We start from the raw sequence: 26,728 nt of genomic DNA, 5'->3' as shown, positions 1-26,728 counted from the left end.
GTGAGAAAACATTAGGATGTGTGGGATCTCTGAACAGTTTATTCAGCTCTGTTTCATGAGCACCGCAAGCGAGACATCAACGATTAGCGTTGGATCTCTTAGACACAACATCAGACTCAACCTAACAGCCCAGATCTCACCTAAATCACTGCTTCTTAGATGTATGAGTGAATACTGTGGTTGTAACCATTTTCAAAGTTATCACATATAAAGGAATACGCTGTTAGGTGAACGATCAACGATCAATTTCTTTTTGGTGAACAATCAACGATCAATTTCTTTAATATATTAAGTTCAGATCTTCTCCACTGGTTGGTGCAGAAGGAAAAAGACCGGGATCTGGTTCTACTCGGGGGAAGTGTGTAGATGACGATATTTATTCAGAGGACATGCAAGAGCTTTTCTGATGCACAGGTGGGCTCTGCCACACTTGGCCACTTTGGTAGCACCCCAGGGGGCCACAACACCCACAGCAACAGCAGATAAAGTGATAAGGGACCCATCACATTTATAGGAGACGCGCAGAGTTTGGAGGTGTGTATGGAAGCCCCTCTCTTACCATAATGTGCAGATCTTCGTTGGTGGGTCCAACTACCTCAATGCTTTCCTGATTGGCTGGATTTCGATGGTACAGGATATTGGTCCCCGATACGTTGTAAGTCCCGGGCGTGCTGATTTCCCAGTTACCGTTGAGGACATATTCTGATTGCTCTGTTTGCAGGGCTGCAAAGAGAAAGTAGATGGACATGGGAAGAACATGGCAGACCGCCACACAGGCGAAGACGAGACAATCCCAGAACCGCAAGTCCGGGCTCACACGCTCAACTCATGGGATCATTCACATCTCGTTAGGTGTATAGAGTAGATTGTAAATTATAACTCACTTTATTATTGCCAATATACAGTTGATAATACTTTGTTGCACAAGAAGGATGACGCGATAATTTGGTTGTGCCACAATGTTAAACTATATTCACCAAAGTATTATTTTAGTTACAAAGTTTGCTAGAAGGCGGGGCAGGCATGCCCTGCAAGGTATCGGAACGCTTCACATTGAGGCCAGGACCGAATTCTTGGGATCCGGACAATACATTCTACCAACATGTTAAATAACAATAATTCAGACAAGAAGAGATGTGCGGTGGATACAAATAGAAGTGCTCTTCACTACCAAATCTCGGCTGCGCTTTTGCATTTCAGTTAAAAGTCAAATCTAGCTGCGCTTTTGCAAACCTGAAGTGCCCTTGAATGTATTGCATGCTTTTTCTGTAACCTGCTGCCCCAGTGACTTTCACTGTTCTACTTGTTCTACTCTTATCTGTTGTTCCTCTCCCCCACCCTGCTTCTCCCCCCTCTCTCGCTACCACTCCCATGGCTCTTTCTGTTTCTCCAATCTTCTACAACTGCTTCTCCATTGACTATCCTTCCCTTCTCACTAAGTCTGGTAGGAAGAAGTTCAAAAAGGAAATCTTGGCCGCTATCCCTGGTCTTCCTATCGCCGACACCTACTCCAGTGCTTCCCTTACCGACATCCTCTTTGTCGTTCCTTCGCCAGATCTATGGACCCCTCATATGGTCTCTGTGCTCTGTCCTGTCTCCTCCTCTCCCATTTGTGGTGGCACTTGCTGGGAAGTTCTCATAGCTTCCTTCGACTCCTCCAGAGTCATCATTAATGTCTACCTAAATAGCACTGTCATGGTCCAAGGTAATCAGGCCAGTCTCCTCCTCTTCAATAGGTGCTTCCATCACCTCATCAATTTCCTTTCGTCTCCTGCTGTCCCATCTTGCCCCTTTCCTGCATCCCTGTCTCCCCCCTGCCTACACCTTTGCTATCTTGTCCTCTCTACCCTCTCCTTTTGCCCCCCCTCTGGCTCCTTCCTTACCTCCGCAGGGCGTACCACTAATTTGAACCCCTCCCCGGAAGGCCTTTGAGGCTGGCAACCTTCTTCATCTTGCCACTCTCAACTCTTGCTCTGCTGTTAAACACTCCTCTGACATCTGCAGCCTCCTCAAGGAATTTGACCTCGATGTCCTTGGTCTCACCGAGACTTGGTTCACCACCAGCTCTCTCACAAGCATTGACACTCTCCTCCCTGATGGCTACAAGATCTTCTCTGCACACAGATCCTTCCGGTTCGGAGGGGGTTTATCCCTGATCTTCCTTGAGTGGATTCCTACCTCTAGCATTCCATCGCAGACCTACTACTCTTTCAAAAGCCTTTTCTGCATGCTCTCTCTCTCCCATGGCCACTCTCTTACAGTGGTTACTATCTATCGGCCTCCTGGTCAGATCACCTCTTTCCTTTCTGAGTGGGTGGGCCTCTTCTCCCTCTGGGCCTCAACCACTCAACTCCTCCTTCTTGGTGGCCTGAATATCCATCTTGACTCTCTCTGTTCCTCGTCTGTACTCTTTCGTGACCTCTGCGATTCTCTCTCCCTTTCTATCCTCTCTTTTGGCTCGACTCACTCTGCAAGGCACACACTTAACGCTTTGATTTCCTCTGACATCCCACCCTCTCCATCCCTCTGATCACTCCTCTCTCCTGGAGCGATCACTCCCTCCTCTCCTCCCATCTCTACCTCTCTTCCCCTCATGCCAAGCCAGCCCCAACACTACCACCTACCTTCTCAGACATCTGGCCCATGAAGCGTGCATCAGTTGAGGCTTTCGCCGCCACCCTCTCTGCCCCCCTCCTCCTCCGGCTGACTCACATCCTGACACAGCCCTTTCCAAGCTCTTCTCGTCCATCTCTGATACACTTGATGCTCTTGCCCCTGTCATGAGGATCCGTTTGAGGCCCAAAGCCAAGTGCAATTCATGGTATGACTCTGACCTAGCTACACTTACACTTAAGTGCAGTACAGCTGAGAGGAAATGGAGTGCTTCTCGTTCATCCTCTGACAAACTGGCCTGTCACCTGCTCCAAAGGCAATACCGACTCTCTATCCATACTAAGAAGGGAGCCCACATCCAAACCCGTTTCTCTGCGGCATCTAATAACTCTGCCAAACTCTTTAAAATTTGCAAGGAGCTGGTCAACCCTGCTGCAGTCTCTACCTCTTCTGTTGCCTCCCAGAACCTTTGCACAGCCCTTGCCTCTCACTTAAGCTCAAAAGCCCAGGACATACTGTCCACCCCATCTCCCCCCACTCTTCTCACTTCTCCTCCTGCAAACACTGGCCATCCTGTAGCCCCTGCACCCTCTTTCTCTTCCATTCCTCTTTTCTCCCCTGATGAGGTTTTCAGACAAGTCCGATCTATGAAAGTCTCATCAAAACAGGTTCTTTCCTGTTCCTCCAAAAGTATCAAGGACCACATTGGCACTCTTGTTCCTGCCCTGGCTGATTTCTGCAATCTCTCCTTTGCCTCGGGAGTCTTCCCCGCCCCTCTGAAGCACTCTATTGTGCACCCTCTTCTCAAGAAACCCACAGCTGACCCTTTTTGGCTGGCAAACTATCGCCCGATCTTCATCACTCCTTTTCTGGGAAAACTCTTGGAAAAGCAGGCCATCTTGCAGCTTAACCTCTATCACCATCAATCTGGCTCCTCTTGAGAGAGAAGAGGTGGCAGAGGGGAGCCTGAAAACGAGCTGAGTGTCATCCGCATAGCACTGGAAGTGGGACAGAGAGGAGCAATGCGGAGGGAGAGAGGTGTCAGGTATTGGTTGAAAAGCCAGAAAGAGAGGTTAGACCCTTGGTGAACACCACAAGTAGAGAAGGAGATAGAGGAAATAAAGGACAAAGTTGAACCTGGGAGGGTCGATCAGAGAGAAAAAAAGTCAGCCAGGCCAGAGCCTGATCAGTGTTACCCAGGTTGTCATGGAGATGATTGAGCAGGACGGTATGGTTGACTGTGTCGAAAGCAGAAGAGAGATTGAGTAGGATGAGGACAGAAAGGATGTTAGAGTCATGGTTGGAGAGCAGGTCTTCACAGATGTTCAGGAGAGAATTTTCCATGCTTCTGGCAGCTCTAAAGCTGGCTGCAAGGATTAAATGCAATACCCGTTGCATTGTCCACAATGCTTTATGGGGCCTGGGTCCAAAATACCTTCAACTTTCCCTCCGTAAACACCTTCCCTCTTGAGCTCTTCGCTCCTCTACCTCCAACTCCCTCAGGCTCAGTCGTTTCTCAAAGAAACAAGCTGGGGTAGATCTCTTTCCTCAGCTGGGGCCTCCTCCGGAACAGCCTCCCTGCCATTCTGAAACTTGAGGAGCACCATCTCCGGTTCCGGAAGCACCTCAAGACCTTCCTTTTTGCTTCTGCCTTCTCTCCTCCTCTCACCTGTTGTTCTGTTCTGCTTAGGCATCGCGCACCTGGTTACCCTCTGAATTGGGCCCATGTACTTGCCCACCCAGCTGCACAGCCGCACTGCCGCCTTTGGGTCTGTATCTGTAACCCTACAGTCCCCCACTTTGCCTGCACTTATCAGACACCCCTGGGCTGTACCTTGTACCTAGCACTTGCCACTTGCTGGCTGCACTACCATTTGTTGCTGTTTTTCATTCCTGTGGATGCGGGGAGCCTGGAATGGTGGAGGGGGGAGGAGGTGATGCTGAATCAGTTGAGGATAGGACATGTGGGGCTGAATGACTGTCTGTTTCGAGTAGGGAAGCGTGAGTCGAGGGACTGTGCGGTGTGTGAGGTGCCTGAGACTGTGGGACATTTTCTGCTTAGATGTGAGAGACATGTTGAGGAGAGAGAATTGATGAGGGTTCGGTTGTCTGCGCTGGGTGTGGCTGAGCTGAGTGGGAAGGCTTTGCTGGGAGGAGACGGGGTGAGAGGCAGGAGAAGGAACAGTGTGATGTTGGATTTTGTGAGGCAGACTGGGCGGTGGGAGGAGTTGTGAGTTCATGGGAGCTAAGTACTGATTGGTGGGTCTGGTGCGCATCATCCTTTAGGATGGGGAAGCGCCTGCTTGGGTCCGCCCACGCATCTGATCATTAAGAAGAAGAAGGAGCACTTTCCACTTCAGCCCTCCTCCTTGCACTTCCCCCTTCCCTCTCCCCTGCACTTGCGCGTTCTCAATGTCACTGGGCCATCTAGTAAGATCATGTTTTTTGTTTTCCCCTGTTCCCCTTCCTTGCCCTGTCGCGCTCTGAAACATGTGTATGAGCGCGATTACAAATAAAATATCAATATCAACATCACGTGTCAGTTCCATCTTCCAGGCTGACACGTGGTTACTCATTTTGGGCCCTTCAGTTGTTTTGGACTACAACTCCCATGAGTCTTCAGCACTCCACTAACCATGCTGGCTCGGGCTGATGAGAGTGGAACCCACGTTGCATTAGCAGCATCAGGAGATATTGTGCATGAAAGGAAACAGGCTAAACGTTTTTTATTGGCGTCAAAAATTATTGAAGGTACACCAAGTTATTAAATAATTCAAAATTCTGTCCATTTCTGAATGGTTCTTTCACCACCAGTTCAGAATTCCTCCCGGAGTCACCGGCCTGAAAGCAGGAATGAAACGTGTCGTCGACAATGCAACCCAAGCAAACCATGCACACAAAAAAGGCGCCAAAACCCTGACTTCGTCAGAGAGTCGCTATTTGTTGTGTTATTCTGAAAAATACGAAGAAGGCGCGTGCAGGTCACAGAGATGGAGAGAGAGTTCTCGGTGAAGGTGGGGTAGTGCCAGACACAATTCTCCCCTCCCATGCATTCTGTACACAGCTGCGATTATGTCAAACTGCTAGCAATGTTCTTTTTTGAAATATGGTGATGATAGGTCGGAAAATCAGTAAGGTGGGGTGATTGTAGCATTCCATGGCAGGCCTCCTGTGATGCTAAATTCCTAAGTGCACACACGCATAAACACACACATTCCCTTCTCCACCTCCTCTTCCCCTCGCACGCCTCAACCGCTGCCAGCGGAGAGCTAAGATGGCCGCCGCATTTGTAAACCTGTTCACAGGAGAGTTGCTGCGTCGACTCAAGTTCCAGTGGACTCATTGGAGAAGACCAGATGTTGGGCAAATTTAAATTGATCGCTCTTGTATAATCCACAAATCTACATGGGTGTCAAGTATTTTTGACCATGGGGTGTTACATAAGTGTGTGCCTCCACATTCACGGCTGCGGACATGGTCACGCAAGGAGGCGCCGTAGCTGCACCATCAGGGCAATATGTGTGTTCGGGGTCAAAGTTGGGACAATGATGTGGGACTAAATGTATCCAAATTAAAACTCCAATGAACATATTTCAATGTATGCATGAAATGTGTCATAAAACCCAACACATTTACAATTTGAGACACCCAGGAGTACAACATGTTTCGTTATTGCCCTTCATCAGGTAGTTATCTTCAAAGAAAAAATTAAATCAATTCAGTTGAATACTGTTGACCATAAATAAATAGAATGCAAACAGTACTTTAAAAACAAAATATCTTTTAGGCTCACCAGCATTGCAGTGCACATTGCCCTGGATGTTCCTACAGTAAACCAGGAGTGTGTGGTTCCAGGGACTAAAGCCCAGCAGATAGAAGGTGAACTGGTATTGCCCATTCTCTGAATGTTCACCTCATCCTACCGTAAACCAGGAGTGTGTGGTTCCAGGGACTGAGGCCCAGCAGATAGAAGGTGAACTGGTATTGCCCATGCTCTGAATGCTCACCTCATCCTGCGTAAATCAGGAGTGTGTGGTACCAGGGACTGAGGCACAGCAGATAGAAGGTGAACTGGTATTGCCCATTCTCTGAACGCTCTCCTCATCCTACCGTGAACCAGGAGTGTGTGGTACCAGGGACTGTGGCCCAGCAGATAGAAGGTGAACTGGTATTGCCCATTCTCTGAACGCTCACCTCATCCTACCGTAAACCAGGAGTGTGAGGTTCCAGGGACTGAGGCCCAGCAGATAGACAGTGAACTGCTATTGCCCATTCTCTGAACGCTCACCGCATCCTGCGTAAATCAGAAGTGTGTGGTACCAGGGACTGAGGCACAGCAACTAGAAGGTGAACGGGTATTGCCCATGCTCTGAACGCTCACCTCATCCTGGGTAAATCAGGAGTGTGTGGTACCAGGGACTGAGGCACAGCAGATAGAAGGTGAACTGGTATTGCCCATTCTCTGAACGCTCTCCTCATCCTACCGTAAACCAGGAGTGTGAGGTTCCAGGGACTGAGGCCCAGCAGATAGACAGTGAACTGCTATTGCCCATTCTCTGAACGCTCACCGCATCCTGCGTAAATCAGAAGTGTGTGGTACCAGGGACTGAGGCACAGCAACTAGAAGGTGAACTGGTATTGCCCATGCTCTGAACGCTCACCTCATCCTGGGTAAATCAGGAGTGTGTGGTACCAGGGACTGAGGCACAGCAGATAGAAGGTGAACTGGTATTGCCCATTCTCTGAACGCTCTCCTCATCCTACCGTAAACCAGGAGTGTGTGGTACCAGGGACTGTGGCCCAGCAGATAGAAGGTGAACTGGTATTGCCCATTCTCTGAATGCTCACCTCATCCTACCGTGAACCAGGAGTGTGTGGTACCAGGGACTGAGACCCAGCAGATAGAAGGTGAACTGGTATTGCCCATTCTCTGAACGCTCACCTCATCCTGCGCAAATCAGAAGTGTGTGGTACCAGGGACTGAGGCCCAGCAGATAGACAGTGAACTGCTATTGCCCATTCTCTGAACGCTCACCGCATCCTGCGTAAATCAGAAGTGTGTGGTACCAGGGACTGAGGCACAGCAACTAGAAGGTGAACTGGTATTGCCCATGCTCTGAACGCTCACCTCATCCTGGGTAAACCAGGAGTGTGTGGCTCCAGGGACTGAGGCCCAGCAGATAGAAGGTGAACTGGTATTGCCCATTCTCTGAATGCTCAACTCATCCTGCGTAAATCAGAAGTGTGTGGCTCCAGGGACTGAGGCCCAGCAGATAGAAGGTGAACTGGTATTACCCATGCTCTGAACGCTCACCTCATCCTGGGTAAACCAGGAGTGTGTGGCTCCAGGGACTGAGGCCCAGCAGATAGAAGGTGAACTGGTATTGCCCGTGCTGAACGCTCACCTCATCCTGGGTAAACCAGGAGTCTGTGGCTCCAGGGACTGAGACACAGCAGATAGAAGGTGAACTGGTATTGCCCATTCTCTGAACGCTCACCTCATCCTGCGTAAATCAGAAGTGTGTGGTACCAGGGACTGAGGCACAGCAACTAGAAGGTGAACTGGTATTGCCCATGCTCTGAATGCTCACCTCATCCTACCGTGAACCAGGAGTATGTGGTACCAGGTACTGAGGCCCAGCAGATAGAAGGTGAACTGGTATTGCCCATTCTCTGAACGCTCACCTCATCCTACCGTAAACCAGGAGTGTGAGGTTCCAGGGACTGAGGCCCAGCAGATAGACAGTGAACTGCTATTGCCCATTCTCTGAACGCTCACCGCATCCTGCGTAAATCAGAAGTGTGTGGTACCAGGGACTGAGGCACAGCAACTAGAAGGTGAACTGGTATTGCCCATGCTATGAACGCTCACCTCATCCTGGGTAAACCAGGAGTGTGTGGCTCCAGGGACTGAGGCCCAGCAGATAGAAGGTGAACTGGTATTGCCAATTCTCTGAATGCTCACCTCATCCTGCGTAAATCAGAAGTGTGTGGCTCCAGGGACTGAGGCCCAGCAGATAGAAGGTGAACTGGTATTACCCATGCTCTGAACGCTCACCTCATCCTGGGTAAACCAGGAGTGTGTGGCTCCAGGGACTGAGGCCCAGCAGATAGAAGGTGAACTGGTATTGCCCATGCTGAACGCTCACCTCATCCTGGGTAAACCAGGAGTCTGTGGCTCCAGGGACTGAGGCCCAGCAGATAGAAGGTGAACTGGTATTGCCCATGCTCTGAATGCTCACCTCATCCTACCGTAAACCAGGAGTGTGTGGTACCAGGGACTGAGGCCCAGCAGATAGAAGGTGAACTGGTATTGCCCATGCTCTGAATACTCACCTCATCCTGGGTAAACCAGGAATGTGAGGTTCCAGGGACTGAGGACCAGCAGATAGAAGGTGAACTGGTATTGCCCATTGTCTGAACGCTCACCTCATCCTACCGTAAACCAGGAGTGTGTGGTACCAGGAACTGAGGACCAGCAGATATAAGGTGAACTGGTATTGCCCATTCTCTGAACGCTCACCTCATCCTGCGTAAATCAGAAGTGTGTGGTACCAGGGACTGAGGACCAGCAGATAGAAGGTGAACTGGCATTGCCCATTCTCTGAATGCTCACCTCATCCTACCGTAAACCAGGAGTGTGTGGTTCCAGGGATCGAGGCCCAGCAGATAGAAGGTGAACTGGTATTGCCCATTCTCTGAACGTTCACCTCATCCTGCGTAAATCAGAAGTGTGTGGTACCAGGGACTGAGGACCAGCAGATAGAAGGTGAACTGGCATTGCCCATTCTCTGAACGCTCACCTCATCCTACCGTAAACCAGGAGTGTGTGGTTCCAGGGATCGAGGCCCAGCAGATATAAGGTGAACTGGTATTGCCCATTCTCTGAACGCTCACCTCATCCTGCGTAAATCAGAAGTGTGTGGCTCCAGGGACTGAGGACCAGCAGATAGAAGGTGAACTGGTATTGCCCATGCTCTGAATGCTCACCTCATCCTACCGTGAACCAGGAGTGTGTGGTACCAGGTAGAAGGTGAACTGGTATTGCCCATGCTCTGAATGCTCACCTCATCCTACCGTAAACCAGGACTGTGTGGTACCAGGGACTGAGGCCCAGCAGATAGAAGGTGAACTGGTATTGCCCATGCTCTGTATACTCACCTCATCCTGGGTAAACCAGGAATGTGAGGTTCCAGGGACTGAGGACCAGCAGATAGAAGGTGAACTGGTATTGCCCATGCTCTGAATACTCACCTCATCCAGGGTAAACCAGGAATGTGAGGTTCCAGGGACTGAGGACCAGCAGATAGAAGGTGAACTGGCATTGCCCATGCTCTAAATACTCACCTCATCCAGGGTAAACCAGGAATGTGAGGTTCCAGGGACTGAGGACCAGCAGATAGAAGGTGAACTGGTATTGCCCATTCTCTGAACGCTCACCTCATCCTACCGTAAACCAGGAGTGTGTGGTACCAGGGACTGAGGACCAGCATATATAAGGTGGACTGGTATTGCCCATTCTCTGAACGCTCACCTCATCCTGCATAAATCAGAAGTGTGTGGTACCAGGGACTGAGGACCAGCAGATAGAAGGTGAACTGGCATTGCCCATTCTCTGAATGCTCACCTCATCCTACCGTAAACCAGGAGTGTGTGGTTCCAGGGATCGAGGCCCAGCAGATAGAAGGTGAACTGGTATTGCCCATTCTCTGAACGCTCACCTCATCCTACCGTAAACCAGGAGTGTGTGGTTCCAGGGATCGAGGCCCAGCAGATATAAGGTGAACTGGTATTGCCCATTCTCTGAACGCTCACCTCATCCTGCGTAAATCAGAAGTGTGTGGTACCAGGGACTGAGGACCAGCAGATATAAGGTGAACTGGTATTGCCCATTCTCTGAACGCTCACCTCATCCTGCGTAAACCAGGAGTGTGTGGTACCAGGGACTAAATGTTCATCCCACCAATGAAAACCTGACAATTGGGAACAATTTAGCCATAATAAAATCTTTCCCACCTGTATAAGTTAGGTTATCACACCATCTCTCTATCACATCTATCACACGCCGTGCTCATAATGGGCGCCAAACTGGTAAGAATGTTGTGCTATGTCCGCATTGAGGCTCTTCTCATCAGCCATTGGTCTAACACTAGGATTGTGTGATACCAAGGACACCCCTCATCCAGCGCGCCCTGACTACACATTCCTAGATTACTCTACTCACAGACACACATGTACTGAGGGCTCACTGATTGGGTGGGCTCTCATGATTCAGCAGACTTGGCATGAAGAGTGATTTACTGCTGGACCAATGCCAGGCATGCACGTGTGCACTGCGCAGCACACATTAATTCATTAATTCATTGCATCGTGAGCTGCGCACGAGTCAGGCGCTGTGGATATCAATGCAAGGGAGTCAACAAAATGCAAATTGCACATGTCTGATGAGACTCCGGGGCGTAAGGCGGGCTGGTTCCGGGGTTCTGGTTGCACGTGCATTGGGTGTCGCACGTGCATTGGGTGTCGCACGTGCATTGGGTGTCGCACGTGCATTGGGTGTCGCGCCTGCATTGGGTGTCGCGCCTGCATGAAGCCGCAGGCCTCAGTGAGTGGTAACGTCGAGACAGAAATATGTCCGGCTAGAACTGGAAAAATCTGTCAGCCATTGTGAAAAGAAGGGGTGGTGCTTCCAGCGAAATACCCCAAGAAGTACGAACGCGTCACCAGGGCTGTTGCTAGGTCTGGAAAAGATTGGGGGCTAATCTAATGTCGGGACTGGCGGGACTCGGGGCCAGCTGAGCTTCTAACCGGGGCTGCAACCAAAAGACCTGGGGCTTTAGCCTGCCCAGCCCACCCCTAGCAACGCCCCTGCACATCACTACAGGAGACCCTGTTGGAACAACTCCGGTCTTGCTTCTTTTTAGCATCGTTCTGCTTTATGAAGTGCCCGGATTGTTGCGGACCGGGGCAAAGCAACATTTCGGTTCTACCCATGCCCCCTCAGCGACTCACCGCAGGAAATGGAATAGATGTGCTTGCAAGAATCGGCGCCCTGCTGGCTAACACTCGGAGGCGCTCATGTTCCATAGAGCCGCACCGTGAATGGAAGGCGTAAAAGTCTTGCATACGGCTTTAGCGTCTTGCATTCACGCCACGGCTCATTTTCTTTTCTTTATGTGGCGGAGAGGAGGGGCGGAACGCAGCTTGCGTTTCTGCTGCCTCGCTTCTCTAAGCTATACAAATGCTCCAGCTTTTGCGCCAGCATGGATTTTCATGCCTGCGATGTGCTTGGCCTCATTATGTGCCAGCATAAATCAGAAGGACCCCATAGGGTCCCTTTGCACATGCAAGCATTGCAGGGAGCGTGTACAGTTACAATTATGTCGGGCAGGGTTTAATTTCAATTTTGAGGACTGCTTGCCATACGATTGTTTTGTTGTTTGATTTGGTGTTTAATGTAGCGCTAACATTACACTTTCTGGCGGATTCAGAGCGCTTTGCGACACTGCGACAGGCTTCAATGCCAGGAAAAGGCAGAGCATAGTAAACAGAGCAAGTGATAGAGCAGAGACCCGTACATGCAACTTTATGCAGTCCATTCAGGAGACACCAGTCCAGCCCTGGTTTTAACTTTACAGTCTGGCACGTGTAGTCCTGGATTTCTGCGTTATAAGACCAGGACTACTAATCCGACAATGCAAAATCAAACCTCGGCCTGGACCGCTCTCTCCTGAGTGGAATGCATAATGAAAGGGTACCTGCCAGCGCCATGGTCCCACAGCCCCTGGACAAAACCCTTTGAAGGCTTGAATGCTCTCAAACGGCCGGCTCTACAGACAGGATAGATCGAGGGCCCCAAGGACACCTTCTCAAAAAGGTAGCGAGCACGAGGACCCACCCTACTTCATAAGGAGTCCATTGCAGGGTGTCGAGGGCCCTAACAGAAGGAGCTGCGTCTCGGCCGGAGAACAGAGACCCCTCTGTCACCATTGCCCGCCAGAGCCCACACATCTCACACTCTGGGCCTGATACAGGTCAAAGGGAACTGGGGCCCTGAGGAAAAAGTGGGGTGAACATTGGCTACAGTGGGACAAAGAACACCTCAAAACAGCCACAAGACATCCCCTTCCCATTCCGGTGGAGACCACCCTCTCCAGTGCAGCCAAAACTGCCATCTGTATGACACACCCAGCACACTGGTAGAAAGAGAAAAGGGGACTTAAGCTAAAGGAGTGTGCAGGAAAGTGAAGAAAAACACAAAACTGCTCTAAGATAAACGTGCTGCTGATACCTCAATAGTAGCGATGCCTTGCAGGTTCCACAGCACTCAGTAAGGGAATGATATGAGATGAGAGGATATCGTATGTGTATCGCGCTCGTACACAAGTGTTGCACAGGGGAGCCCAAAATGCCGATGGTTACGTTTTAATGACTACTTGACAGATGGCTGTAGCAACCATAGCAGGCCATCTCGTCGCCATCTGAGCTCTGAGAAAAGTGTGTGGAAATAGTGATACTGTTTTTCCTATGAATGTTCTTAAGAATGATGGAGGATGAGGAAGGTTTTAAAGCTGAAGTATACATATGTCTAGCATTAAGATGGTATTATACAAGGTGTCAGCAGGAAGAGTCAACAATATCACTTAAACCTTTCAAATGTTCTTACACTGGTAATATTTTAAAGGATCATTATTTTTAAATTACCCTTTTATTCAGTGGCTGTGTCACATTTTATCTTCAATAGCGATGTTTTTTTTATTGATTAAATGAATGTTTCCTTAGAAGAGTGGAACATTTCTTGGATTCCAGATTGTAATCATTTTAGGGATTTTTTGTTTGAGCTTTTATAGGGGGTCGGGGGGAGGCACGACTAATGCAGTAGAGACAGAAAGGTGTGGAATGCAGGGGACTCAGTACGACGTATTATCTCCGGTGTGAATCCGCTGCCTGCCGCAGGAACTCTAGAGTGCCTATCCCTCTCAGCGACACTCCTCATGGAGTCGGGCGTATTGGATGTCTTCACTTTTCATGATTGTATACAAAGAGAGGAGGACATTGGGCAAGATCCTCTGCACGAAAGGCTCGATGAGCCTCACAGAGCGGGCACCTACAAGACTGTGAGGCATGGGGCCTCTGTCCCTCACAAGGAGGGTCCTTTTACATCCAGCACGCTGACCATGCTGTATAGAGGGCCGGCGGAGCACCCTCATAGAAGGGAAGAACGGTGCAGGAGAACGGTGCAGGAGTACCGTGCCCTGCTAGAAGAGAAGAATGGTGCAGGAGTACCGTGCTCTGCTAGAAGGGAAGAACGGTGCAGGAGTACCGTGCCCTGCTAGAAGGGAGGAACGGTGCAGGAGTACCGTGCCCTGCTAGAAGGGAAGAACGGTGCAGGAGTACCGTGCCCTGCTAAAAGGGAAGAACGGTGCAGGAGTACCGTGCCCTGCTAAAAGGGAAGAACGGTGCAGGAGTACCGTGCCCTGCTAGAAGGGAAGAACGGTGCAGGAGTACCGTGCCCTGCTAAAAGGGAAGAACGGTGCAGGAGTACCGTGCCCTGCTAGAAGGGAAGAACGGTGCAGGAGTGCCGTGCCCTGCTAGAAGGGAAGAACGGTGCAGAAGTACCGTGCCCTGCTAGAAGGGAAGAACGGTGCAGGAGTACCGTGCCCTGCTAGAAGGGAGGAACGGTGCAGGAGTACCGTGCCCTGCTAGAAGGGAGGAACGGTGCAGGAGTACCGTGCCCTGCTAGAAGGGAAGAACGGTGCAGGAGTACCGTGCCCTGCTAGAAGGGAGGAACGGTGCAGGAGTACCGTGCCCTGCTAGAAGGGAAGAACGGTGCAGGAGTGCCGTGCCCTGCTAGAAGGGAAGAACGGTGCAGAAGTACCGTGCCCTGCTAGAAGGGAAGAACGGTGCAGGAGTACCGTGCCCTGCTAGAAGGGAGGAACGGTGCAGGAGTACCGTGCCCTGCTAGAAGGGAGGAACGGTGCAGGAGTACCGTGCCCTGCTAGAAGGGAAGAACGGTGCAGGAGTACCGTGCCCTGCTAGAAGGGAGGAACGGTGCAGGAGTACCGTGCCCTGCTAGAAGGGAGGAACGGTGCAGGAGTACCGTGCCCTGCTAGAAGAGAAGAACGGTGCAGGAGTACAGTGCCCTGCTAGAAGAGAAGAACGGTGCAGGAGTACCGTGCCCTGCTAGAAGAGAAGAACGGTGCAGGAGTACCGTGCCCTGCTAGAAGGGAGGAACGGTGCAGGAGTACCGTGCCCTGCTAGAAGAGAAGAACGGTGCAGGAGTACCGTGCCCTGCTAGAAGGGAGGAACGGTGCAGGAGTACCGTGCCCTGCTAGAAGGGAAGAACGGTGCAGGCGTACCGTGCCCTGCTAGAAGGGAGGAACGGTGCAGGAGTACCGTGCCCTGCTAGAAGGGAGGAACGGTGCAGGAGTACCGTGCCCTGCTAGAAGGGAAGAACGGTGCAGGTGTACCGTGCCCTGCTAGAAGGGAGGAACGGTGCAGGAGTACCGTGCCCTGCTAGAAGGGAGGAACGGTGCAGGAGTACCGTGCCCTGCTAGAAGAGAAGAACGGTGCAGGAGTACAGTGCCCTGCTAGAAGAGAAGAACGGTGCAGGAGTACCGTGCCCTGCTAGAAGAGAAGAACGGTGCAGGAGTACCGTGCCCTGCTAGAAGGGAGGAACGGTGCAGGAGTACCGTGCCCTGCTAGAAGAGAAGAACGGTGCAGGAGTACCGTGCCCTGCTAGAAGGGAGGAACGGTGCAGGAGTACCGTGCCCTGCTAGAAGAGAAGAACGGTGCAGGAGTACCGTGCCCTGCTAGAAGGGAGGAACGGTGCAGGAGTACCGTGCCCTGCTAGAAGGGAAGAACAGTGCAGGCGTACCGTGCCCTGCTAGAAGGGAGGAACGGTGAAGGAGTACCGTGCCCTGCTAGAAGAGAAGAACGGTGCAGGAGTACCGTGCCCTGCTAGAAGGGAGGAACGGTGCAGGAGTACCGTGCCCTGCTAGAAGGGAGGAACGGTGCAGGAGTACCGTGCCCTGCTAGAAGGGAGGAACGGTGCAGGCGTACCGTGCCCTGCTAGAAGAGAAGAACGGTGCAGGAGTACCGTGCCCTGCTAGAAGGGAGGAACGGTGCAGGAGTACCGTGCTCTGCTAGAAAGGAAGAACGGTGCAGGAGTACCGTGCCCTGCTAGAAGGGAAGATTGGTGCGGGAGTACTGTGGCCTGCTAGAAGAAAGGAATGGTGCAGGAGTACTGTGCCCTGCTAGAAGAGAAGAACGGTGCAGGAGTACCGTGCCCTGCTAGAAGAAAAGAACGGTAGAGGAGTACCGTGCCCTGATGGAAGAGAAGCACGGTGCAGGAGTACCATGCCCTGCTAGAAGAGAAGGACGGTGCAGGAGTACCGTGCCCTGCTAGAAGGGAAGAACAGTGCAGGAGTACCGTGCCCTGCTAGAAGGGAAGAACGGTGCAGGAGTACCGTGCCCTGCTAGAAGGGAAGAACGGTGCAGGAGTACCGTGCCCTGCTAGAAGAGAAAAACGGTGCGGGAGTACCGTGCCCTGCTAGAAGAGAAGAACGGTGCAAGAGTACCGTGCTCTGCGCTCCTTCTGCTCCGGACAGCGCCCGTTCTCATCATTTTATGGATGCTACTCTCTCCTGCAAGCTCCTCTCAAAGGGATGCTCTGCTTTCACAGTTTTTACTTGTGCTGCCTTCATCACCCCAAGAAGTGGGCAGCAAAATAACGCCTCCTTGAGTGGGCAAGCACAGGACAGTGTGGCGTGTCCGACTATCCCAGGACCCTCTATATGCCGTGGGTTCGCCTTCTCTGGGAGACCTCACACCTGCAGAGTGCAGTGGGCATACTCTCGATGCCCACACCCCTCACTGGGTACTCTATTACAGTGCAGTGGGGGAGGCAGGCAGAGCAGGAGGAGAGGAAAGCAGCGTCCATGCACCACCCTGCTTTGCAGAGTGACTCTACCCACTGAATTGGTAGGGAGACTGGTGAGTCGGGTGTGCAGGGGCGATGCACGTCTCTCCTAGTGTTTAAAGGAGTGAGAGAACAGCATGACATCCCTGCATTTCCCCGACCCACTGTTGCATTTCTGGTGCGAATGCCTAGCACTTAATGGCAATACCTGGCATAGGATGTACCAGCCATGTGATGGCAATACCTAGCATACGATGTACCAGTCTTGTAGCAATACCTAGCATACGATGTACCAGTAATGTGATGCCAATAGTTGGCATTCGATGTACCAGCCATGTGATGGCAATACCTGGCATACGATGTACCATTATGTGATGGCAATACCTGGCAAACAATGTACCAGTCACTTCATTGCAATACCTGGCATACAATGTAGCAGTCATGTGACGGCAATACCTGGCATACGATATACCAGTCATGTGATGGCAATACCTGGCATACAATGTACCAGCCATGGGATGCCAATACCTGGCATACAATATACCAGTCATTTGATGGCAAAACCTGGCATACGATGTACCAGTCATGTGATGGCAATACTTGGCATATGATGTACCAGTCATGTGATGGCAAAACCTAGCATACAATGTACCGTTATGTGATGGCAATACCTGGCATATGATGTACCAGCCATGTGATGGCAATACCTGGCATACAATGTACCGTTATGTGTTGGCAATACCTGGCATACAATGTACCAGCCATGTGATGGCAATACCTGGCATACGATGTACCAGCCATGTGATGGCAATATCTAGCATACAATGTACTAGTCATTTGATGGCAATACCTGGCATACGATGTACCAGCCATGCAATGGCAATACCTGGCATACGATGTACCAGTCATGTGATGGCAATACCTGGCATACAATGTACCAGCCATGTGATGGCAATACCTGGCATACGATGTACCAGCCATGTGATGTCAATACCTGGGATACAATGTACCAGTCATGTGATGGCAATACCTAGCATACAATATACCACCCATGTGATGGCAATACCTGGCATACAATGTACTAGCCTTGTGATGGCAATACCTGGCATACAATGTACCAGTCATATGATGGCAATACCTAGCATACAATATACCAGCCATGTGATGGCAATACCTAGCATACAATGTACCAGTCATGTGATGGCAATACCTGGCATACGATGTACCAGCTACGTGAAGCAATACCCAGAATACGCTGTACCGTTATGTGATGGCAATACCTGGCATACGATATGCTGGTCACTTCATTGCAATATCTGGCATACGATGTACCAGTTATGTGATGCCAATACCTGGCATACAATATCTGGCATACGATGTACCAGTCATGTGATGCCAATACCTGACATACAATGTACCAGTCATATGAGAGCAATATCTGGCATACGATGAACCAGCCATGTGATGCCAATACCTGGCATATGATGTACCAGCCATGTGATGCCAATACCTGGCATACGATGTACCAGTCATGTGAGGGTAATACCTGGCATACGATGTACCAGTCATGTGAGGGCAATACCTAGCATACGATGTACCAGCCATGTGATGGCAATACCTGGCATACGATATACCAGTCATGTGATGGCAATACCTGGCATACAATGTATCAGCCATGTGATGCCAATACCTGGCATACGATATACCAGTCATGTGATGGCAATACCTGGCATATGATATACTGTCATGTGATGGCAATACCTGGCATACAATGTACCAGTTATATGAGGGCAATACCTGGCATATGATATACCAGTCACTTCATTGCCACCCGTTCCCAGGGCTGGAGCGGGTGGTAACGTTCTGGGGCCCTCGTTAAACGCCTTTGCTACGTGCGGCTCTTTAACTCAGGCCCTGGGTCATTGCCACCCATTCCAGCCTTTGGGACGGGTGGTTAACGCTACAATAAACTGTGTAGCAAATGTATACTATTCCAGTGTCCAGCCCTGCAGCATAAAACACAACGCCCAATAAGGAAGCCAGGACGTCTCTGTCTGATGACGTCTGGCTGGGCATTGTGACATCATTCACTAGACTTGACCTCATGGAGGAAGCAGCTCCCTAGAACAGAACACCCAGGCCAGGCCTGCTTTAAGAAAGGGAGAGGGAAGCAACAGGAAAAGAGAGTGTCAGGAAGGATGGGCATCGGTAATCACCAGCTAGACAGACAGACAGGCCGCGCCGCCTCCCCTTGAGCCTCTAATCCTGTAACTTGCTCGACGTGTGGCTGCCGCTGTTGTTCTCCAGTCCTCGCCTAGGTGCCTCCCTCCGATGATGGAAGCCGGGAAGGAATGCGGTCTCGGGGCCCCTCTCTCCAGCAGGCTTCTGGGCAGGATTCTACCTGCCTTTTCCGTGAGACACATTAATCTATGGGGGGGAAATACAAGCCTCGGCTGCAGCCTGGGGGGCTGTGGCATTCCTGGCCTGGAAACATGTCATCTTTGCGCGTGCAGGTCTTGGACGGAGAGGCCCTGCGCCGAGGAGGATGGTCTCCTGCGCCGAGGAGGATGGTCTCTTGCGCCGAGGAGGATGGTCGCCTGAGCCGAGGAAGATGGTCGCCTACGCCGAGGAGGATGGTTGCCTGCGCTGAGGAGGAGGATGGTCGCCTACGCCGAGGAGGATGGTCGCCTGCGCCGAAGAGGATGGTCGCCTACGCCGAGGAGGATGGTCGCCTGCGCCGAGGGGGAGGATGGTCGCCTGCGCCGAGGAGGATAGTCGCCTGCGCCGAGGAGCATGGTCGCCTGCGCCGAGGAGGAGGATGGTAGCCTGCACCGATGAGGATGGTCACCTGCGCTGAGGAGGATGGTCGCCTGTGCCGAGGAGGATGGTCGCCTACACAGAGGAGGATGGTCGCCTGCACTGAAGAGGATTGTTGCTTGCGCTGAAGAGGATGGTCTCCTGCGCCGAGGAGGATGGTCGCCTGCGCCGAGGAGGATGGTCTCCTGCGCCGAGGAGGATGGTCGCCTGAGCCGAGGAAGATGGTCGCCTACGCCGAGGAGGATGGTTGCCTGCGCTGAGGAGGAGGATGGTCGCCTACGCCGAGGAGGATGGTCACCTGCGCCGAGGAGGATGGTCGCCTACGCTGAAGAGGATGGTCGCCTGCGCCGAGGGGGAGGATGGTCGCCTGCGCCGAGGAGGATCGTCACCTGCGCCGAGGAGCGTGGTCGCCTGCTCTGAGGAGGAGGATGGTAGCCTGCACCGAGGAGGATGGTCACCTGCGCTGAGGAGGATGGTCGCCTGCGCCGAGGAGGATGGTCACCTACGCAGAGGAGGATGGTCGCCTGCACTGAAGAGGATTGTTGCTTGCGCCGAAGAGGATGGTCTCCTGCGCCGAGGAGGATGGTCGCCTGCGCCAAGGAGGATGTTCGCCTACGCCAAGGAGGATGGTCGCCTGAACCGAGGGGGAGGATGGTAGCCTGCGCCGAAGAGGATGGTTGCCTGCGCCGAGGAGGATAGTCGCCTACCCCGAGGAGGATGGTCGACTGCGCTGAGGAGGAGGATGGTAGCCTGCGCCAAGGAGGATGGTCGTCTGCGCCGAGGAGGATGGTCGCCTACGCTGAGGAGGATGGTCGCCTACGCCGAGGAGGATGGTCGCCTGCGCCGAGGAGCATGGTCGCCTGCGCCGAGGAGGATGGTTGCTTGCGCCGAGGAGGATGGTAGCCTGCACCGAGGAGGATGACCACCTGCGCTGAGGAGGATGGTCGCCTGCGCCGAGGAGGATGGTCAACTACGCAGAGGAGGATGGTCGCCTGCACCGAAGAGGATTGTTGATTGCGCCGAAGAGGATGGTCTCCTGCGCCGAGGAGGATGGTCGCCTGCGCCGAGGAGGATGGTGGCCTACGCCAAGGAGGATGGTCGCCTGCGCCGAGGGGGAGGGTGGTAGCCTGCGCCAAGGAGGATGGTCGTCTGCGCCGAGGAGGATGGTCGCCTACGCCGAGGAGGATGGTCGCCTACGCCGAGGAGGATGGTCGCCTGCACCGAGGAGCATGGTCGCCTGCGCCGAGGAGGATGGTTGCTTGCGCCGAGGAGGATGGTTGCCTGTGCCGAGGAGGATGGTCACCTGCACTGAGGAGGATGGTTGCTTGTACCGAGGAGGATGGTCGTCTGCGCCGAGGAGGATGGTCACCTATGCCGAGGAGGATGGTTGCCTACGCTGAGGATGATGGTCGCCTGCGCCGAGGAGGATGGCAGCCTGCGCCGAGAAGGATGGTCGCCTGCGCCGAGGAGGATGGTCGCCTACGCCGAGGAGGATGGTCGCCTGCGCCGAGGAGGAGGATGGTAGCCTGCGCCAAGGAGGATGGTCGTCTGTGCCGAGGAGGATGGTCGCCTACGCTGAGGAGGATGGTCGCCTACGCCGAGGAGGATGGTCGCCTGCGCCGAGGAGCATGGTCGCCTGTGCCGAGGAGGATGGTTGCTTGCGCCGAGGAGGATGGTTGCCTGTGCCGAGGAGGATGGTCACCTGCGCCGAGGAGGATGGTTGCTTGCACCGAGGAGGATGGTCGCCTACGCTGAGGAGGATGGTTGCTTGCGCCGAGGAGGATGGTTGCCTGCGCCGAGGAGGATGGTCACCTACGCCGAGGAGGATGGTTGCCTACGCCGAGAAGGATGGTCGCCTGCGCCGAGGAGGATGGCAGCCTGCGCCGAGGAGAATGGCAGCCTGCGCCAAGGAGGATGGTCGCCTACGCCGAGGAGGATGGTCGCCTGTGCCGAGGAGGATGGTCGCCTGCGCCGAGGAGGATGGTCGCTTGCGCCAAGGGGGATGGTCGCCCACGCCGAGGAGGATGGTCGCCTGCGCGGAGTAGGATGGTCGCCTGTGCCGTGAAGGATGGTCGCCTGCACCAAGGGGGGTGGTCGCCTACGCCGAGGAGGATGGTTGCTTGCGCCGAGGAGGATGGTCGCCTACGCCGAGGAGGATGGTCGCCGGCGCCGAGGAGGATGGTCTCCTGCGCCGAGGAGGATGGTCTCTTGCGCCGAGGAGGATGGTCGCCTGAGCCGAGGAAGATGGTCGCCTACGCCGAGGAGGATGGTTGCCTGCGCTGAGGAGGAGGATGGTCGCCTACGCCGAGGAGGATAGTCGCCTGCGCCGAGGAGGATGGTCTCTTGCGCCGAGGAGGATGGTCGCCTGAGCCGAGGAAGATGGTCGCCTACGCCGAGGAGGATGGTTGCCTGCGCTGAGGAGGAGGATGGTCGCCTACGCCGAGGAGGATGGTCGCCTGCGCCGAAGAGGATGGTCGCCTACGCCTAGGAGGATGGTCGCCTGCGCCGAGGGGGAGGATGGTCGCCTGCGCCGAGGAGGATAGTCGCCTGCGCCGAGGAGCATGGTCGCCTGCGCCGAGGAGGAGGATGGTAGCCTGCACCGATGAGGATGGTCACCTGCGCTGAGGAGGATGGTCGCCTGTGCCAAGGAGGATGGTCGCCTACACAGAGGAGGATGGTCGCCTGCACTGAAGAGGATTGTTGCTTGCGCTGAAGAGGATGGTCTCCTGCGCCGAGGAGGATGGTCGCCTGCGCCGAGGAGGATGGTCTCCTGCGCCGAGGAGGATGGTCGCCTGAGCCGAGGAAGATGGTCGCCTACGCCGAGGAGGATGGTTGCCTGCGCTGAGGAGGAGGATGGTCGCCTACGCCGAGGAGGATGGTCACCTGCGCCGAGGAGGATGGTCGCCTACGCTGAAGAGGATGGTCGCCTGCGCCGAGGGGGAGGATGGTCGCCTGCGCCGAGGAGGATCGTCACCTGCGCCGAGGAGCGTGGTCGCCTGCTCTGAGGAGGAGGATGGTAGCCTGCACCGAGGAGGATGGTCACCTGCGCTGAGGAGGATGGTCGCCTGCGCCGAGGAGGATGGTCACCTACGCAGAGGAGGATGGTCGCCTGCACTGAAGAGGATTGTTGCTTGCGCCGAAGAGGATGGTCTCCTGCGCCGAGGAGGATGGTCGCCTGCGCCAAGGAGGATGTTCGCCTACGCCAAGGAGGATGGTCGTCTGAACCGAGGGGGAGGATGGTAGCCTGCGCCGAAGAGGATGGTTGCCTGCGCCGAGGAGGATAGTCGCCTACCCCGAGGAGGATGGTCGCCTGCGCTGAGGAGGAGGATGGTAGCCTGCGCCAAGGAGGATGGTCGTCTGCGCCGAGGAGGATGGTCGCCTACGCTGAGGAGGATGGTCGCCTACGCCGAGGAGGATGGTCGCCTGCGCCGAGGAGCATGGTCGCCTGCGCCGAGGAGGATGGTTGCTTGCGCCGAGGAGGATGGTAGCCTGCACCGAGGAGGATGGCCACCTGCGCTGAGGAGGATGGTCGCCTGCGCCGAGGAGGATGGTCGCCTACGCAGAGGAGGATGGTCGCCTGCACCGAAGAGGATTGTTGATTGCGCCGAAGAGGATGGTCTCCTGCGCCGAGGAGGATGGTCGCCTGCGCCGAGGAGGATGGTGGCCTACGCCAAGGAGGATGGTCGCCTGCGCCGAGGGGGAGGGTGGTAGCCTGCGCCAAGGAGGATGGTCGTCTGCGCCGAGGAGGATGGTCGCCTACGCCGAGGAGGATGGTCGCCTACGCCGAGGAGGATGGTCGCCTGCACCGAGGAGCATGGTCGCCTGCGCCGAGGAGGATGGTTGCTTGCGCCGAGGAGGATGGTTGCCTGTGCCGAGGAGGATGGTCACCTGCACTGAGGAGGATGGTTGCTTGCACCGAGGAGGATGGTCGTCTGCGCCGAGGAGGATGGTCACCTATGCCGAGGAGGATGGTTGCCTACGCTGAGGATGATGGTCGCCTGCGCCGAGGAGGATGGCAGCCTGCGCCGAGAAGGATGGTCGCCTGCGCCGAGGAGGATGGTCGCCTACGCCGAGGAGGATGGTCGCCTGCGCCGAGGAGGAGGATGGTAGCCTGCGCCAAGGAGGATGGTCGTCTGTGCCGAGGAGGATGGTCGCCTACGTTGAGGAGGATGGTCGCCTACGCCGAGGAGGATGGTCGCCTGCGCCGAGGAGCATGGTCGCCTGTGCCGAGGAGGATGGTTGCTTGCGCCGAGGAGGATGGTTGCCTGTGCCGAGGAGGATGGTCACCTGCGCCGAGGAGGATGGTTGCTTGCACCGAGGAGGATGGTCGCCTACGCTGAGGAGGATGGTTGCTTGCGCCGAGGAGGATGGTTGCCTGCGCCGAGGAGGATGGTCACCTACGCCGAGGAGGATGGTTGCCTACGCCGAGAAGGATGGTCGCCTGTGCCGAGGAGGATGGCAGCCTGCGCCGAGGAGAATGGCAGCCTGCGCCAAGGAGGATGGTCGCCTACGCCGAGGAGGATGGTCGCCTGCGCCGAGGAGGATGGTCGCCTGCGCCGAGGAGGATGGTCGCCTGCGCCGAGGAGGATGGTCGCATGCGCCGAGGAGGATGGTCGCCTGTGCCGAGGAGGATGGTCGCCTGCGCCGAGGAGGATGGTCGCTTGCGCCAAGGGGGATGGTCGCCCACGCCGAGGAGGATGGTCGCCTGCGCGGAGTAGGATGGTCGCCTGTGCCGTGAAGGATGGTCGCCTGCACCAAGGGGGGTGGTCGCCTACGCCGAGGAGGATGGTTGCTTGCGCCGAGGAGGATGGTCGCCTACGCCGAGGAGGATGGTCGCCGGCGCCGAGGAGGATGGTCGCCTGCGCTGAGGATAGTCGCCTGCGCCGAGGAGGATGGTTGCTTGCGCCGAGGAGGATGGTCGCTCCGCGTTCAGCACCTCGACAGGCACGGACACTTTGCGCCAATTGTTTGCCCACAGTCAGTCTAGAAAATGCCTGTGATCTTGAGCTCGCAATCAAAAGAGTCAACGTGCATTTCAGCTCAAGAAACATGCAACAGCCGGTTCTGAATTTAAAAACCCGTCAGCAATAGATGTGCACGTGACCAGAGAGGTCTTGGTGTGCTGAACACCAAACAGAACTGAAGCGCTTCGAGTCATGGCCAAAACACGCAGAGGAGCTCTACTTTCATGCGGTTCCGGTCTCCTCGCACACCCAAACAAGCCCATCCTAAATAGGAAAAATAATGATGTGTTCTTAATACACACGTGTAATCTCTATAGCCACCTCTACTGGGCAATGTTCGATTGATTAGGTGATGCAAAGTCAGTCCAGACTGGCTCCGTGCTTCATGGTCAAACCAATGGCAGTTAACAGTTTCAAAGTCAATTGGTTGCCCAAAATCACGACTTCTCTTGCTGCTGGTATCTGGGAGTCTTTTATTTGTACACACTTCAGTGCACCACACTTGAGTGCTAGTGAACTGGTTTGTATTTATTGCATTGCCCTTTTAGGGTAACACGTGTTTCGAGACACCAGTGTCCTTTTCAAATCAGGGCTAATATCCACGCTGAATAATGTATTCAGTACAATCATAAAATGATATCAACAAGTCAATTGGATGATGAAATGAATTTGAGGTTCAACGGACTCAAACAGGCAATTTTGGGCGAGAGAGGAGGAAATAGAGAAGCCCTCCTCTGCCAGATGGAAGCCCGCCTTATTTGCAAGTTTCGAGCGACGGAATTTGGACCAGACCATGAGATGGGCTATTTTCTTTAAACACGACCTTGAGGGACTACAACTGTATGCCATTTAATATGTCCTAGTATTCCACAAGCCACTATTTGCATGACCACTATAGCAATAGAAATGTACTAACTCATGGATCTCTCGGGGTACACCTAACATAGACCTCTTACTACATCTACCAGTGAACTGTCATGTACTAACTCATGGATCTCTCGGGGTACACCTAACATAGACCTCTTACTACATCTACCAGTGAACTGTCACCTAAAGGCTAATTGGTGTTTGGTAACACTTTGACTAGGAGTGCCCTAATAGCTCAAAGGTATGAGTCTAGCGTGTCCCCCTCCTAATAAGGATGCTTTGTCGACAGTTTTTATATGATCTTTGGCCTTTAGCTATCTGGCGATGCACTAATCCAATATACCTTGTCTCACCCAAAATCTTAAGTGAAAACCGTGCAGTGTAATTTACCGCATATATTATCTATATGCAGAATTTAGATATTTAATATTGTCAGGTTGCCCACATCGTTGTGTGGGCGGACCCCTGTTGGGTCCCCAGGACATGACGTCCCGGACGTGACGTCAGGGGAAGGGGGAGGGACGAGGGGGGTTTCGGCAGTTCCGCCGACGCAGTTAATAAAGCAGGTTGAACACAAGACCCGGCTCCTGCGTGTTATTCCGGCGCGCGCCGCATCAGCTGCCTGGGCCCGCTTCAGAGCGAAGCGGGGACACAACACTGGCGACGAGCGGGCGCGGACCCCACAGGCGCCGTGCCGAGGTCTGCGGCCGAGCAGTTTAGCGCGTCGGCGCGCCTCGGGCACGGTTGCCAACCCTGCAAGGCCCCGCCTCCCGCGTGACAGAGGCCTCACATTCAGCCCGTTCACTCTCAGCAAAAACGGGTGCGCCGCGTGAGCGCGGCCCCGGCTCCCGTGTGACATTACTCGCAAGCCGGGACACAGGCGCTCCGGCGCCGCAGGACACCCGCCACAAGCGGCCCCGCCCCTCCACACGCGGGTGTTCAAAAGAAGATGCGTTCGTGTATCCAGCACCCAGCAGGAATACAGGTCAAAGGCCACACCACGAGGAAGTAACAAAGTAGGTGCACACAGGGCATCTCACACAGCACAAAGGTCATTGCCACAACACCCTTACTACGGCGCAGTCATGTCGGACACTGCGACCACCCCGGCGTCCTCCTCAGGAGGAGCAGAACAGGCATCTGGAAGCGCCGACACAGCGCAGGACAACATCCTGCATGCACACCAGGAAGGAGCAGCCCAAGTCATGCATATGCCCAACCCATTTGAAATCAGAGACACCTCCAACCTGGGGCCCAGATGGAACATATGATTATGAGACTTCAAGTTCTACACAGGGGCCATAGGATTGACGGACGACACGAGGCTGAAAAATACACTGTTCATGGCAGTGGGACCAGCGGTAAGAGACATCGCAGGGGAGTTGCTGGACGTAGACACCGTCACATATGGGGAACTACATGCCAAACTGTCCGAATACTTCGCACCGCATACAAACGTGGATTATGAGCGCCACATGTTCCACACAACAAGACAGGAAAAAGGGGAGTCCATAGACAGTTTTGTGATGCGACTACGCATCAAACT

The 26,728-nt window shown here is 53.9% G+C and overlaps 1 protein-coding gene across 1 annotated transcript in view; it reads right to left on the bottom strand.

The window, feature by feature from the left end:
* The window catches only part of LOC138504593 (ADAMTS-like protein 5), a 567,458-nt gene that overhangs the window by 95,306 nt on the left and 445,424 nt on the right, over window positions 1-26,728 (bottom strand). The window contains exon 9 of the mRNA XM_069625180.1: window positions 560-723. Within this exon, the coding sequence (XP_069481281.1) occupies window positions 560-723 (164 nt within the window). The remainder of the gene's footprint in view (window positions 1-559; window positions 724-26,728) is intronic.

This window comes from Ambystoma mexicanum, chromosome 11 (assembly GCF_040938575.1).
Source record: "Ambystoma mexicanum isolate Mex_15411 chromosome 11, UKY_AmexF1_1, whole genome shotgun sequence".
In the NCBI taxonomy this organism is placed as follows: Eukaryota; Metazoa; Chordata; class Amphibia; order Caudata; family Ambystomatidae; genus Ambystoma; species Ambystoma mexicanum.
Note: the sequence above shows the minus strand (reverse complement) of the source record. Positions and strands in the feature narration are given on the sequence as shown.